This window comes from Etheostoma cragini, chromosome 9 (assembly GCF_013103735.1).
Source record: "Etheostoma cragini isolate CJK2018 chromosome 9, CSU_Ecrag_1.0, whole genome shotgun sequence".
NCBI lineage: Eukaryota > Metazoa > Chordata > Actinopteri > Perciformes > Percidae > Etheostoma > Etheostoma cragini.
Window position 1 is genome coordinate 7,177,382 of NC_048415.1, and position 16,417 is coordinate 7,193,798.

At 39.5% G+C, this 16,417-nt stretch overlaps 1 protein-coding gene across 1 annotated transcript; it reads right to left on the minus strand.

Annotated features, from left to right (window-relative positions):
• Positions 1-2,189: 2,189 nt before the first annotated feature.
• Positions 2,190-16,091, minus strand: lurap1 (leucine rich adaptor protein 1). The gene is made up of 2 exons (XM_034881124.1): positions 15,378-16,091; positions 2,190-8,038 (listed from the first exon to the last, which is right to left on the minus strand). The coding sequence occupies exons 1-2, from the start codon at positions 15,588-15,590 to the stop codon at positions 7,169-7,171; spliced, it is 1,083 nt and encodes a 360-aa protein (XP_034737015.1). The 5' UTR covers positions 15,591-16,091; the 3' UTR covers positions 2,190-7,168.
• Positions 16,092-16,417: the final 326 nt, after the last annotated feature.

The following is a 16,417-nucleotide window of genomic DNA, read 5'->3' on the forward strand; positions in this document are numbered from 1 at the left end:
CCCCGCCTGGCCTCCGCCCATAAATGAATATGGAAATTACTTTAAATGCACCCCCGACGTCATTCTTTGTCCCATCACTATGGGTTATCCCGCCGCAGACAGGAAAACATGTATTGTGACGTTGAGGTGCTGATCGATCAAGTGACAGTGAAGAGAAAACACCTTTTACATAGTTATTGAAATAAGTTACTTTTGTTTTTCAACAATGAAATGTCACGTTTGCTAGCTATTTTTACCCGCTTCCCGTATTTCTGCCAAGCTAATTAGCTGCTGGCTCAGGCTTCATTTGCACTGTATAGATACAAGAGTGTTATTATTATTCAAATCTAACTCACAACAAGAAGGAAAATGTATTTCCCGAAATGTTAAATTATTCCTTTTGTCCGTATTTTCTCCACCAACCCCCCTGTCCTTCACCCTGTCTTATAAGCAGGAAACCTTCCTCCCTCCCACTGTTTCACTGTGCTTTTACAGCCTGCCCACATTGTTTACGTGCACTCCATACACTTACCACCCACTGTGGGGAAAAACACACTCAAGTGGAAATAAAAATACCTTTGTCAGAGCTCCAAATAAGACGCAGGTTGAAGCTGTGACATTTGCATAATCAGTCGATTAACTGCCGGTTAAAATGCCCCTCTGCTTACCATCAGCGGGTCTCACAGCTCCTGTGGTTGTTGGTTGTAATATAAAAGTCTCTGCTGACACAGGCGTCAACAACAGCCGGAAACACTTAGCCCGCTTCAATTAGCAGAGCTGTGCATTACCGGACAAAACCACTGTCTCCTGGGAAGTGAAAATCAATGGCTGGCACTGACAACAGCATTGTAACACAGCAGTCCATCATCTCTACAGAGCAGCACTGCTTACGTGTCTGTTAAGGAAAACCTTCTGTGGACTTTATGAAAAAGGTCATGACATGGACATTGTTACGTATATGTCGGAGGGAATCACACACCGTTCTACTCCAACACTTTCTCACCCTCACACCTAGCCATCATCACCTCAGTCTGTTAACCCGACCATCTTTTTATCACTTCTGGAGAAAACACACCTGCATCTCGTCCCTGTCATCTTCCCTCCTTTACAGTGTAATCTCAGCACAGTGAGTAGAATGTTGTTGTTAAATTACAAGAATGGTACTATCTGCCCCCCATTCGAACAAATCAATCGTAATAGTGCTGAGCTGTAACCAGCTTAACACACACTGAACACACACATGGGATTATGTCAGCTCATTAGAAGCACTTTACAATGAAATAGCACTGTGGGGATAAACCCTTTCTATTTATAAAGTGTGAGCATGGCCCATTGAATGCACAAGATGTATGCTAATCACCTTTTTGTGTTTGATATTCGCTTTCATGCTATTAGAAGATTGCTGCTCTCATAATTGTAAGGTCATTATGAAACTGGTTAGTTTAGCTAGGTACAAATACTGGAAAAAGGGAAACAGTTATGCAATCTGATGTCTTACCTTGAGCGTCAAATAAGCTCTGTAACAAAATCCTGTTAGAATAGAGTGCTGACTTGCATTTTCAGAATGTGTTATTTATTTCTTTTTTCACACCTCTATTTGAAGTAGTGGAATCATAAAAAGTAAATACTGGAACAGTCTACTTTTTGAGGAAGTATTTTCCATAATTAGATATAAACCAGGGGCATGACACCTGTGAATGTATACATGTGTACATATGTGTATGTGTTCCTCGATTAGGCCAAACCTGATAGCCTATATTCGCTGTGGTTCCCTGACATTAAACTGCTTTTGATGATGGTTTGTTAGTGACTGCAAAAGCTTGAGACTTCTTGCCAGAAGGACAGGGATGCTTTTTCCACTTTCATCAAACAGGATATTATGCTGTTGTTGTTTTGTGAAATGGTCATTGAGTGCTCTGAGTGCTAATGGATTTGCATTGATAAACCTTTGTGGGAGAGCTAAGCCAAGTATTGATTAGAAATCTACATAAGGTTCACTGAAAGCACTCAGTGTAGTTTAAGAGTTTAAGAGGTCAGGTGAAAAACAGCTGCTGTTCAAGAGAAGGTGGGTTGGTTTTGAATTTCTTATTTGCTTTTCTCAGGGGAAATATTGAATACAGAGTTTGTCCAAAGGATGTGAAAAAACAAAAAGCTGATAGCATACTAATAGCACAGGATATTCTCATTAGCAAGGAATGAAAACAAGAACAAACATTTAAAATATCTTTATGCATTGGATAAGCTTGTATAATTTACATACTGCATAATATAATTCTCCACATTAATGAACACAATCCATTATTTGTTTACATTTCCACTTCACAAAGGAAAAAAATACATTTTTTCTTGCATAACAAAATAATACCATAGTATTTTCATCGTACCTTGGAAATAAAAGCCGTTCCACTCACTCAAGCAAGGTATAGATGGGACAGATCCAGTGAACTGCAATCACTCTCTCTGGCTTTTATCTTTCAATCCTCTAAGCTTTGTGTTGCCTAAGTAAAGTTTTGGACCTGGTTCAGAGCCCAGTGTGCACTCTGTGGGGTTTATTTCTATTCACTTCCATGTCTTTGAGCAGTTAGGGATGTGAAAACATACACACATACACAAACACACACACAGGGATAAATAAGATTCAAGTAAAGGAAATGCTTAATGGCTCTCTTTGAGGAGCTGTCAGGTACCAAGAGACCCATGTCAGCCGTGGGATAAATGTGCTTGTTCGTGTTTGTGTATGTGCAAGAGGAAGGAAGAAAACAGCAGGATACCGGGGGTGAAAGCTTGCTTTGAGCTGCAAGCTGTGTGCATCACTGTTTAGCTCAGCTGTTTATCCCTCTATTTTGCCTCCAGAAGGGCACAAGCACTCTGTCTCTTAGCGTCTTCAAAATGGAAGAATGAAAGAAAAGGGCTTTTGACTGCATTTCAGGTGGTTAATAGAAAGAGTGGCTAAGCAGTGTGCCAATGTAGAACAGTGGGGGGTGAGACAAGAAGTCAGCAAAAAAAAAGACTTCAAAGATGGTGATGAAAATGAACTTCCTGATATCTTGAGAAATATAATTTTCATCGGGACCTTTTATTTGGTTTTACCGTGGATGTCTTGGGATTTCTGCCTCTCACGAACTCTCAACACTGTTAAAAAATAAAAATAAAAACATTCTGTTTTAATAAATTACAAAAAATGTTTTGAGCTTAAGTTACTATAGAATTAAACCTTTTTTATTTCTAATGTAATAACATTAGAATAAATGAAGTTTAAGGGAGTGATTAAAAGTGTTTGAACAATATTTATGTCAATACCTACGGTACTGAGCTAAGAAAAAAATATTTTAAAGTGATTTTGAAGACCTCTTTCAAAAGATATGAACAAGGAATAAGAATTCTTCTCGTGCTAATACATAATTATGGCTTTTATAATGTTAAATAAGCCTTTACTAATGCATTATTGATCAGCTATTAGCATTAATTAATAACATTTGGCTACATGGTAAAACATCCCATTGATGTTTATCCTTTGTATTTTTATTTGGTAATAATGCAGTTAAATGTTACTAATCCATCAATCAATGCTCATCAGTGTCTAACTTTCTAAATATCCATTAAGTCTGCAGTTGTAAATGTTATATATTGCTGCAGCTCTTTTCTAGAAATAAGGGATTGTTCGCTACCTGGCAACCCAACGATAATAATATTGGCTTATAATTGATCTATAAAACATTAGTAAATAAATCATTAATAAGCTCAGTTAAAACTTACAACCCCTTTTATACAGGGTTCCTTCATCTCGTCTCTTTCAGCTCACCTGCCATCATTCAAACACTATTGCTCTACTGCCATTTGCAACACAGTAAACATTGTTTTATGTCCCCACTAGAGCTGAAGCCTGGTGTTCTCGTTGTCATGGCAACCCTGTGGATAGCCACTCGCCTATGTAATCATGGTGTTTGTCTTGCTGCCCAGAATAGCGGGAGGGTGCCTGGCACCTGAAGCCAAAGCAAACACACCACGCACTGGACATCAGATAAATCCCAGACATCATAATAGGATTGGACGGAAGGGAGCAAGCCTGCCGAGTTGTGTTCACCCCCATACTCTCTCAAATATACTGGAAAGCTTTGGCCGAAATGTGTTTTCCAGTATTTTGCCAGTTAGCAGCACTACCATGCTTATACTTATATCCCTCTTTTAAAATCAATCAGGCCACAAGCGATTTCTCTTGGCACCTAGACTGTCAGCTCTCATTAAATCTCTGCCATTGAGTGCTTTAAAACATAGTCTAATTTTAAACTGGATGTGCTCACTGAAAACACTTGACAACATCTTTCTACAGTAAACCTTCAGAGAGACATTTGAGCTTGGTGTAATGTGTTTTACAGGTTTGTTCTTGGCAACTTATTTTTCCATGTGGCTTGGCAAATTTGGAAAGAAAACCACAAACTAGCAGAGCAGAGAGTCTCTTTGGCATGCAATGTTGCTTTACGGCCAACACATATGTTAAAAAGGAACGGTTTCAAATGATTTCATGTCTCTAACTGGATGATATAACGTGGTTGAAATACGTATCCAGCGATGGAAAATACTTCTTCTTTTTGTATTCAAAGAGATTGACAGGGAAAGAAAAAGATTTTTTACGAATGTTCCAACTCGTCCAAGAGTTCATGGTCCACTTTGAGAACAGTTTTCCTTTCCTATCTCCAGGAACGGCCTACAGTCGCTGTTTCTGTGGTGCCGGGTTTATGGCGCTGTCTCAAAGTGAGAAGGCATTGTGTATGCATGATGTGTGTGTTGGCACAGACTGCGCATTTCCATCGAACCAGTGTGGTGGGGGAAAGTAGGACAAAAAGAAAGGCAGGAGGAGAGACAAAACACTTTAGGGGCTCAAACAAATGGACATGCTGAGTTTGCTAGCAAACTGGATATGTTGCAGCTAATGGTCAGAGCTCCCAGTTAGCTATAATGCCAGTTGTGGGGGCATGTCCTAAGAGTACCTTTGTGGCTATTAACAGATAATTAAAATACAATTAAAATGTCTGTGCAACATGAACAGGGCCCTTACGTGACAACAAGATACGTTTTCCACTCAGACATTGTGAAGAAACCCTTTCAAATGCAAAGTTTGTTCTGTAATCTACCTCTTTTTCCAGTGGTCAACTACCTATTTTTGAGGGGGAAATAAACTTCAAGTTTTTGTCACGAAGGCACGACCTCTGTCTGTAAACTGTTTCTTCACAATGTCTGAGTTGAAAACTTTTTTTTTCCTATTGATATTACTCTGTGACATCTAGCAATCAAGATTCAGGTAAAAATCAGCCGGATTTCTCCACATGTTGAGGTCTAAAACTGTAAGAGCTGGATCATTCATTTTTTTTTCAATTATTGTAAACTCATGCCTAATTATTAGTTTTTCAAAAGGTCATATGAGGTAGGAGAGAGGGTAAGCCAAACCTTTTATCACAGGGAAAAAAATGTTGATGAGCTACACTGTAGCACACAAAGTTGTGGACCGAATATGTAACCGGTTAGCCGTTCGTTTATCAAATGTGCTGCTCTACCCCTGCAGCATCAACATTATTAACTGCAGACCGGTAGGAGAAGAAGTAAGGCTGTGAGGAATGAGCTGAAAATGGTTAAAAACCTTTGGGACTCATCTATTCGTATCAGAACAGGCCAGCTGTGCTTAGGCAGGAAGTCAGCATCTCTCTCTCTCTCATTCTCACAAACACTCACACACAAGTAGTCTTGGAAACTCCAGGCTGCTTATGTAAGCCACAAGAAAGGTGTCAAGAAATATTGCTTTTCTTTTCTGATTGTTTTAGGTCTTAATCACATTTCTCATGCTTTAACCAATAAAGCTCTCAGCACAGGGCATGCAATATCCACCCAGCCAACATAACACATTTGCCAGTCAACACTTGCATAGCGAGAGCACACAAACTTATTGGTCTAGTCATTTGTACACGCAAGCAAGAGAGTAAAAAAACTCAGATTATCAAAACAGCAGTGCAATCATCTCAATAGGGAAAAGTACAGGCATGTGTAGTTAAGGTTTAAACCAATGAGGCACAACATCTGCTTAGGTATTGGGTACCGGTTAAAAGAAAAAATAATATTCAGCCATATTCAGTATTTGCCTACAACCAATTCACGACTGCTACCTGATGCACACTGTAGCTGTATTGCGATTAATTGAATATACAAGATTGCTGATGGTTGGTTAAGCGCTGAAGGGATTTAGCTCCACAATGACACAAATGCTAACAGAGGGTAGCATTTTTTCAATGAGGAAACCTTTACTAACCCCAGTGCTCTGTCTTCTATTTAATTTCTTCTATTTGTTTTGTTCAGGCAGCTACGAGTTTGGGGAGAAACACACATATTTTATCAAAAGGTCTTTAATATTATCTTTTGCTAATACTTTATCAAGTAATACTGTATTACCATTAAGTGTTCAGTTATATTGTCTTAGACAAAGGTTTCATATAGTAAATTTAATTTGTAACTCAAACATGATGGTTTGATAGGGGAAAACTTTGGTCTTTAGAAGTACAACCGGCTCTATCAGTGCTGTTTGTAGTGGTGTTAACGGTCCATTACTGGGCATATGAAGTAATTAAGGAGACCCCAGTGTAATACTCTTTAAGGGGAGATCTTGTGCCTCTGGGGTTTTATTTATAGATTGCGTGTAATAAGAGAAACGGATCTAATGGGAATTATTTTTCTGCTTAATAAAGTCAAACTATAATTAAAATCTTCTCCAGTTACATTGGTTAATGTAATGTCAAGCAACCAGAAATTGTGTTTCAGCGCTCCATCAGATCGTCTCACTGTGCTTTAGAAAAGAAAAGAAAATAAATCAGGGAATAGAAAGACCCTGAGACACAGGATTTTAAAATTGATTTGTGTGAGGCAGCCCAGTTTGGCTAAACATTGTCAAAATCCTGGAATGTGCATCCATTTCACTGTAATACTGACATCAATGTTCTATAGAAAGTTAGTGCAGTCACATGAGGGAACAACAGGACAGAAAAAAAGTTTCATAATCTTTCATCCCAGTGTCTTCCAACAAGGAAAGTTTCACTTGCATGTCAGACCTGCAGTTCACCCTTCTTCTATCCTTCAGTGATCTGGTCTTTGATGTTACAGAGGGAGTGTTCAATAGTGGCTTTAGTGCCCTCTGTTATAATCCTCCTTACAGAAACGTCACATCTTCTTGCGACTGCACCCACCGCCAGTGGGTGTCATACTCCAGATGCATTTTTCCAGTCATTTTGCAAGTATCCAAGTCAATCTTTCCATTTTTGTAAGGTTTGAGTTTGGGGCTCTGGCCGGTTCCCAGTTTCTCGTTGAGGCTGAAGCGGGTTGGGCTGCCTGTTTGTGTGATTGGTTTCTCCAGGACACCATTAGTCTTGATGGCTCGTGTCTGGGTATTGTTCTTAGAAACAGGACTTCCTTCACCCCTCTCTGAAATCTTCGTCCAGACCGGAGCGTCTTGCTTGGGGCCATCAGACTTAGCTTGGGGAGAGCTGACAGGAACAGCTGGATTCCCAGTCCCACTAATAGCACTGGTACACCCTGTCCCTGGTCCACCTTTCACCTCCATCCCATTTCCAACCCCAGTTCCATTTTCACTTGGCCCAGCACGAATCCCAGTTCCAGACCCAGTTCCAGACCTCACCCCTACCCCAGCTCCTGTGACCATGACCCCAGGGCCTCCCCCTGTCCGGCCCCCAGCAGTAGCCTCTGAGACCAGTGGCGTGGTGGAACAGATGACTGACTCTGAGCTGGAGGGGCAGTACTCATCCATGTCATCCGCCAGGGTGTCCAGGTAGCTGCCGATGGAGATGTTGTCCAGCTTGTCATTGGGGTCCTGCAGGCTGCTCCAGGAGCCTCTCCAGGAGGTGTCGGGGCCCTCGCCCAAGCTGTATTGACTGCTGGTTAGGCTGCTGCAGTGACTAGTCATCGTGCTGCGCTCCTCCAGCAGCCATTTCACTGCCTCAATGCCTTCATGGACCGCCAGAAACTGCTGCAAGATCTTGACGTCCACAGAACGCAAGTGAGCCTGCGGAGAATAGAAAGAGATGTGAATGAATGTACTAAGTGTATGACTATTTTCTTTGTGATCATGTTTTGAAAGATCAACACCATTAACAACAACTTGACCATCTCCCCTGCTCCTTCAACCACCACACCTGCCTCCAACCTCTCAGTCACTCTCTTATTTCTCTCTGCTGTCCCCTGTGGAACTTTCACATTTCTGCACAGGTACAAACAGCTCCACCTGCTGCCTTGATCCCACCCCATCAGGCTTTCATTAAGACCTGTCTACCATCCATCAGCCCGCTCATCACTACAATCATCAATTCCTCTCTCAGTTCCGGATCAGTCCCCATAACACTCTAGCTTGCATCAGTCTCCCCCATCCTCAAGAAACCTGGTCTAAATCCAGACACCATATCCAACTTCCAAACAATATCCAACCTCCCCTTCCTATTAAAAATCCTGATGCAAACGAGACATAAGATGGTTTTGAGAAATTGTGGATTAAGCTGTTTAAAGTGTTAACAGCAACATTTGACCAAAACTAACTCTGCAGGAGATGTTCAAAGATGGAAATCTGATAGAGTGGAAAATATGACTGTAGAATATTCCTAAATACCCTGTAAATGGTTAAAATAATATTTGATATATACTGAATATATTTATTCAGTCACGATATAATTATGAAAGTAGTGATTGCCAAAAATACAAAAATAACTCTGTGTGTGTGTGTGTGTGTGTGTGTGTGTGTGTGTGTGTGTGTGTGTGTGTGTGTGTGTGTGTGTGTGTGTGTGTGTGTGTGTGCGTGTGTGTGTGTGTGCGTGTGTGTGAGTAAATGAAAAAGCCAAACTGCCGCAGCCATGGAAAATTCCTCCCCAGAATACATTAGCAGAGGTCTGTGGTGAAGTGTAGGGCCAAGAGGTGATATATGGCACCGACAAGCTATGCAGTCCTCTCTGCAGATAACAAGTCTCTTTTAAAGCATACACCTTCAGTCTTTCAGTATCTCAGTTTTCTAAAACGTAGTAATATTTTTCTGATTTATTTTCTGTCATCATCAACTTTATTGCCAGACTCAAGGTCCATTCAGAAGACGCAGACATGACATACACCAAACATTAAAAAGAGAAAGATAAACATATACAGAGAAATAGAAACTCTCTCTTGCTAATACTTGCAAAATGTTGTAGAATACGAGGTCAAAAACTGCATATGAAGCAAGGTAGAAGTGCAGGGACCTTAAGACCTCTGCTGTCTGACCTTTAATAGTCTTTGTACACTGCTCATTTCCTATATATACTATATAGGGAAGGAAAGGCATTGATTCTTTAGACCAGCCAAACTATTTATCTCTTGATCCTGCATCTTGTTAAATGTGCTGTATTTATATAGCACATTTTATTGATATTGTTAGTATCAATAGTCATGCCATCGAGCGATGTGTGATTATAGATTTAGTCTGTATGGCATTTCTTTCATGATTCTAAAAAAAAAAATCTCCCTGCCAACCCAAGATTCCTCCATCTGCAAAAAAAAACGGTGCATGTGCAGAGAAAAATATGTCTCATTCATAACCTTTTAAGTGTAGGAGGTCGCTAACATTTGTTGAAACCACTGCTTGCTGTAGAAACTACTTAAGCATCTTCAATGTATTCCCCTCATCTTTAGCAGTATCAGATACTGAATACTGAAGATGGGTGATTTAGATCACTGGTTTCTAAACTGTGGGTTGGAAGCCCCAAAAGATAAAACTGAGAAGTCACATAAAGATCAAATCTTTTTTCTTCTATTTTTTTGGTTTTTGTGTGACCCAATGAATACTTTTACCCTTTTAGGCCTCCATAACTAATTCAAACGATACAATCAGAGAAGGAAAATCCTCCTTTGGTCCACATTGAGGTCATAAGCTTTGATAAGTGGTTACAAACAGCTTCATTTCCAGGAGTCAAAGGCCTCAAAGGCTGGGAACCATCTGTTCAGATAATAATTCATTGCATTACATTGAATATGGGCGGGTTGCCCCTGTAACGTGCAGCCCACTGTGTTACCCATGCCCATGTAATATGGACCTACGTACATCATTAGCTCAACACCTGACGTTACTTAGTCTGATTGCCTTGAAATCTTTAAATGGGTTGTTTATGTGATTTGTGAGGACATTGATTTACCCTAACCTAAACCATAACCACCACATGCCTAACCCAAACTTTACCAAAGCATAACTTTAATCTTACCCAAAACCCAAGTCTTTACTGCAAAGATTGTCAAGCATGTGGGGACCATCTTATTGTCTTCAGATGGGAGTAGAGTCACCTCAAGACAAAACCCCTTTCTTTTTCAGGCTACACCTCAACCCTCAGCTGTTTATTGAGGAGAGAGAGATTTGCACTTTCAACGTGTTTGTTTTTGAGTTTGAATACACTTATTTGGACAAAAGCATCTGTCAAATGAATGTAATGAAACTACTGTATGTGTAAAAAGATGTATAAAAGTCACCTGGAACAGTCAAGAAATGCGTGTGTGTGTGCGTGCGTGCCTGTAAAATGGCTGGTGTCACGGGGCACAGTCAGACATTTGGGGTTGGGTTTGAGGTTTTCTTTAGGCTGGGAAAGACTGAACGCCTAGAGGGTGGCAGTAAAAGTAGCTCCATGTCTGTCAGAGCTGAGGTAGCACAATGCTAACAAAGCTGTCTGTGCTCACTCTGCTGCTGAGTTGCCTGACAACATAGATCCACTAAATTAATTCTCCTTTATAGTCGGAAGGCTGCCTTTTATTCCATAATCTATATTCAGAAATGTAACCAAAATTCAGACCTAAAATTCAGCATTGCTTTTTGTCTAATTACCAGAAACCTTTTCATTTTTAAAATTCGTCCAGTTTACATACACACCAGCTTTATCTTACATTGTGTGTTGTTATGCAACTCTTGCAGCAGGAAAATTATTTAATCTTTTCATTATTTCCGAATTGATTAAAGCCTTTAGTTATACGATGAAGTCAAAAGGACTTATCGGAGAGGATAAGAGGAGGACCGACTTGAATAAAAATGGTCAAACTGGGACCTAAAGGTTTTTAGGCGAGCCGAGTCAGCCATTTGAGAGCAGTGAGTCCAGGACTTCCACAGCTTTGAGGACTGCAACATACATTAATCATCTTCTTTTTTTTTTAATTTTGTGCTATTAATCATATCAAACAGACTTTAGTTTTCCTGCAGAGGCGTGAGGCCAAGCACCATTAGGCTGATATAGGATTCTGGAAAGTTAAGTTGTTTCTGCCTTTGCACTGCAAACAATATTCAGAATCATTCTTTTTATTCTTTTATGAAAAGTTATGAAATAATATTATTTTTTTTCAAACAGAAGCAATGTGTTATTTTCAAATAAAACTTGGCCTGATACTAAAGGATTAAGTGGATATGATTTAGGTCTTGTTTTTGTAGTTTTGGCCATCATTCATTCTAATCTGTAATAATAATCTTGGGTTATTTACAACCATTATTGGCAGACCGCTTGTATTTCTTGCCATCAGTCTTCGTTGCATGAATTTATCAATTATTTTGGTGAGTGTTACTTTATCATTACACTCATAATGAACATAAAACCCAACTTGTAATAAAACAGAATAATCCTTTTAGATTTATTTTAATTGTTATTGTAGACCAGCTTTTCATAATGCAAAAGGATCAGCAAGGTTAATCTGATCAGACCATCCTCTTTTTTTAGGGCAATGGTAAGTGTAAAAATGCATTTTCAATCATGTATTGACAGATTGAGTGTCTGAACACCTTATTCAGTCATGATACGGTACACTGCGAAAACATATGCCCAGCTGACGTGTGATCAGTGATGCAGACTCTCCCATGTGGGCGAAAACAGCTTCCCAATGTCACACAGCCACCTAACAGACTGCTGAATCACTGCCAGCAGGGACAGCACAAACACACTCATTTTCTCATACAACAGCAAAACCTAACCTGTCTCTCTCTGCACAGTCTCTCTGTCATGTCCTCTAGTGTCCCTGTCTGTCGTTTCACCTACCCAATCTAACTCTGCAGACATAGGTTGTCCTTGCATAGGCTCAATTGACAGAAGGTTGGTTCTGTCGCTATGTAAACCTCCCACTGCTCCATCTGTCTACATTCACCCCCGAATGATCCGTAAAATGTCTATTCATCCTTGTATTTTGTCTTAATTTCTCTTTCGTGTTGTGACTGATTCAAGCATTGTACGTTTTTACTTCCCTCTATATCATCTTTCTCCATCTCCTTGTTCTATTTGTCCCCTACAGACTACCAAGCAGACATGTTTTGAATCACAACATGCAGTATATTTTTTTATTATGAAAAAATATTAGGGAAAACCAATTAGTTTATAAACATGCATTGAGACAGGGTTGAAAACAACATTTTTGGGGGGAATACAGGTCCTCAGGTCCTTTTGGCAATAATTTAATTAGACAAATTCTTCGAGGAGATATGGCCAGTAGCTAGAAAGAAGACTGAGATTAAATAGACTAGATTTGGGTTCCCTAGAGCTCTGCTCTGCACTCAACGCTGACTTTGCAATGTCATTTAACTGCCCAAAGGTGGAAGACAGAGGTAGAGAATGACAGGGAAAATCTACAGAGAGATAGAATGACAAGAGGAATGACAGTGTTGGCAGTAGCGCGTTACAAAAGTAACGCAAGTACAGAAATCTGTTCATTTTTGGTGATAGCTGCTGCTGACTTCAATGGTTGAAATGACTGCAGAGACAGATACATTTGCGAGCTGAATATTATTTTCAGGAGTTATTACGCTGCGTTGAAGCCAGGAGCTGTCCCATCACCGTTCCCTTGGCCAGAGCCAGAACAAGACGGTACGGACAACATCTGTGTCCCAACAGGTACTTCAGCACGGACAGCCGTGTGTCCGAGCTGCTGACAGACGTTTAGGCTCGCTACACTTAAATATCATTGCATTTTATCAGCCGTAGAAAGTATCCCTACTTCAATACAACTGTAAGGTACTTTTAATTGAATATATTAATTTTCTCCTACTTGGCTATTGTACATATTAATTATTTATTTTTATAGCTTTAGTTATTTAACATATTCAAATTAATTATACAAAATATTGTGATTAGTGTATCAAAGTGGATAAAGAGGTGACTTTATTGATCCAATGGTGAAATTCACAATACCTGCCAAGTCAAACTTCCGTTGTTCCGCATCTCCGAGTCCCTCACCATCTTTCAGTCCCATCTGAAGATCCATCTCTTCGGTTCTGCCTATCCTTAGTTTTTTTTTTTTTTGTAGATATTTATCTACTGTTTCTACTCTGTAAAGCAACTTTGAGCTTGGGAAAAGCACTACACATATTCAATTTATTATTATTATTATTAAAGTGCCTGGGCTACCAGCTTTATGAGCTGGCATTGCTAAGACACTGGAGTGAAATATGTTTATATTTCTAATGCTAGACCAAACTGATAATGTGTTTAGGCTATTTGAATGTAACCAACATGTTTTAGAGCAACTCTCTCAGAAGACAGCTTGCTTTGTTTGGGAGTGTGGTGGCAGTGTTGCAACCATAAGAATGTATGACATGATCACAAAAGGGGAAACTAAACAACAGTAGAGTGGCGCATTACTGATACAGGCCTCCACTGTTTGGAGGAGAAGGCTCCATGTAAACAAGGAGTAAGAGAGATATTTGTTTAATGAAACACGTTGACCACAGCTCAACAGGAAATAATCTGCTGTCAAAACAAAAGAACAAAACAAATTGTCTGGAGAAAAGAATATGTTAATTTGCAGTTCACTTTTACATGTGAAAATCATAAAATTTGTGTTTTTTACATATGACTCAAACTAAAATATATTTCAATGGGATAAATAATGTAGCCTACCAATACTGTATATCACACCAAAACTCCTAAAATAGTAAAAATGTACATAAATGGTATAATATGAGGATCAACGATCTGACAATAGATTGACAATGAATTCCTCACATTTGTGCAGGCCTTCAGGTGGTCAACTAATTTCCAAGCAGCCATCTGCAGCTGTTGGCATGGTAAGGAGCATCTTGCATTGTTAACTGAGTATGAAGAGCCTTCAAAAGACGAATATCACTGATGCATTTTACTTAGTAACATAAAGTTTAAAATGTCTTGTAATATATATATATATATATATATATATATATATATATATATATATATATATATATATATATATATATATATATATATATATATATATGTATATGTAGATGTAGAGTATACTGTGTGTAAATATAACTGTTTGTAACTCTGTAATTGTTACTGTTGTGTAACAGTATAATTTATTACGAGACTCAGATGCAGATTTGACCACCCTTGAAAAGAGCTAGGCTAGCTGTTTCCAGTCTATTTGCTAAGCTAAGCGGCTTGCTGGTTTTAACTGCATATTCCCCACACAGACTACAGTATTGAAAATACCATACATTTGCTATTCAGTCCCAATAAATCAAAACAAAAACAGTGGTTAGTTTCAGGGAGTACCAATTAGAGTTAGACTGATAAATTGTCCAAGCCGATGTTAGTTCATTGCAGAGATTGTATTGGTTTATTTGATGTTGGCCTTAGGTAACAAGAAATTGCAGTATATAAATGCCAAACTAGGTTGGAAGCAGTGTCACTTTGTAGTAGTAATAGCATAGTGTTACAACATGGTTTGTCCACCAGAGAGCAGTGACAAGTTGATTTTTTTAACTGTAATATATCCTGCCTATCTTGATTACAATTCTTTAAAACAAAATATAGGCCTAAGGGATCGGAATCATTATTATTGGTTTATATTATGTTAAAAAAAATAGTCTACAGCCAATATTGGCTAATCGTTATTGCTCAACATATAATATTGAGATCACATGTATTGGTCTTAAATAACAATTTGGTTGTGATGATTTAGCTTGCAGTTCTATCAAAACAAAATAATAATATTGTTGTTGTTTTGGTACTGTAACTAAAAGTGTTGTTCATGAATTAATCTAGCTAATAGCCCATTAATAATACTAGGCCACTGCTAATCTCGCTTGTAGCCTACACCTTTAGGCAATGACTGTGCTGCTTAGTTTTCAGCCATCTCTGAGTCATGATAAACTGATATGCTAAAATGTTTAAATATTCACAACAGACTCCAATGTAGCAGAACTGGCTGGCTCTTCTCAATCAATATTATATCTCAATGCTGTGGTGACTGACTTCATTAAATGCCACAACCTGGAAAGAGTCTGCCACACGATCAACAACCTGTGCGCGCGCGCGTACACACACACACACACACACACACACACACACACACACACACACACACACCCTAGACTAAAGCAATCTTACCATCTCCATCTTCAATTTCCTGATCTTTTCATCCAAACTCTTCTTCCCCGTGTCCTGACAGGTATCGTGCGCGGTGGTCAGCTTGGCGTCTCCCCGGAGAGAGGACGCCTCTTCCCGCATCCACCTGAGCAAACCCTCGGGGGTCTTCCGGCCGATTTTCACCTCTATGTCTTTCAGATCTGGGAGGGTCTCGCTGGCAGTGCCTTCATCCATCGTGTTCGTGTGTTTAAAGTGAAAAGATCCGCAAGATTACGTCCTTTTCGTTTCTTGGAAATTGTTGCCTGGTAAGCTGCGAAAGTCACTTCCTATAGGATTGTATGGCATCCTATGCGACTCCAGCTGTGTTACACTGCGCCAGGAGAGAAAAATTACCTCAGCATCAACACAACACTGTGTTATTTCAGCAGAATAATGCTTTAAAAAAATCTTGATGTATCTGTATCAAAACTAACAATGCCCGTATATTTAAACAAACTGATGATCATCAAGTGAAAGCAGAAATAAGGTCTTCAAATTCTCCATTCCATTAAGTGCTTCCTCCAAAGCGGTAAATACAGCCTGATCTCCAGAGTGCAGTGCCCGGTGTATGAGCGTTGCAGGCCGCTGATGTGTCTGGTTGGGTTGGAGATTCTTATGCTGAGCTACATTGCGCAGATTCCACCTGCATGACAGCGACCAGCAGCCGCAGAGTGGGAGAGGAGAGGGGACCCCAGACTGTCAAGTCAGCTGCAATAACATCGTAGTTTCCCTGATATGACTTTCAAAATAAAATACGCATAAAGGAAACACGTAAGAATATTGTTGACTACCAAAATAAAACATTCTCCCGTCTGAACTGATCAAAACAGTGGTGGAATGTAACTAAGTAGGCTACATTTACTCGAGTAGGCCTATTTAAGCACGAAATCAAGGTAGGCTACTTGTATACAGTGGGGCATATAGGTCGACCTACCCTCATCATGTTCTTATTAGTAAAAGTAGCAATTGTGTAGCCTAAGTTCCAAGCAGGCTAAAAGTCTAGCATTCAACATTTTAGTTAA

Bases quoted from the DNA above. Each gene is read 5' to 3' on its own strand.
- lurap1 (XM_034881124.1), bottom strand. From the start codon at position 15,590: ATGGATGAAGGCACTGCCAGCGAGACCCTCCCAGATCTGAAAGACATA. The intron at 8,039-15,377 runs GTAAGATTGCTT...TATTCTCCGCAG, and splicing joins GGAAATTGAAGATGGAGATG to GCTCACTTGCGTTCTGTGGA.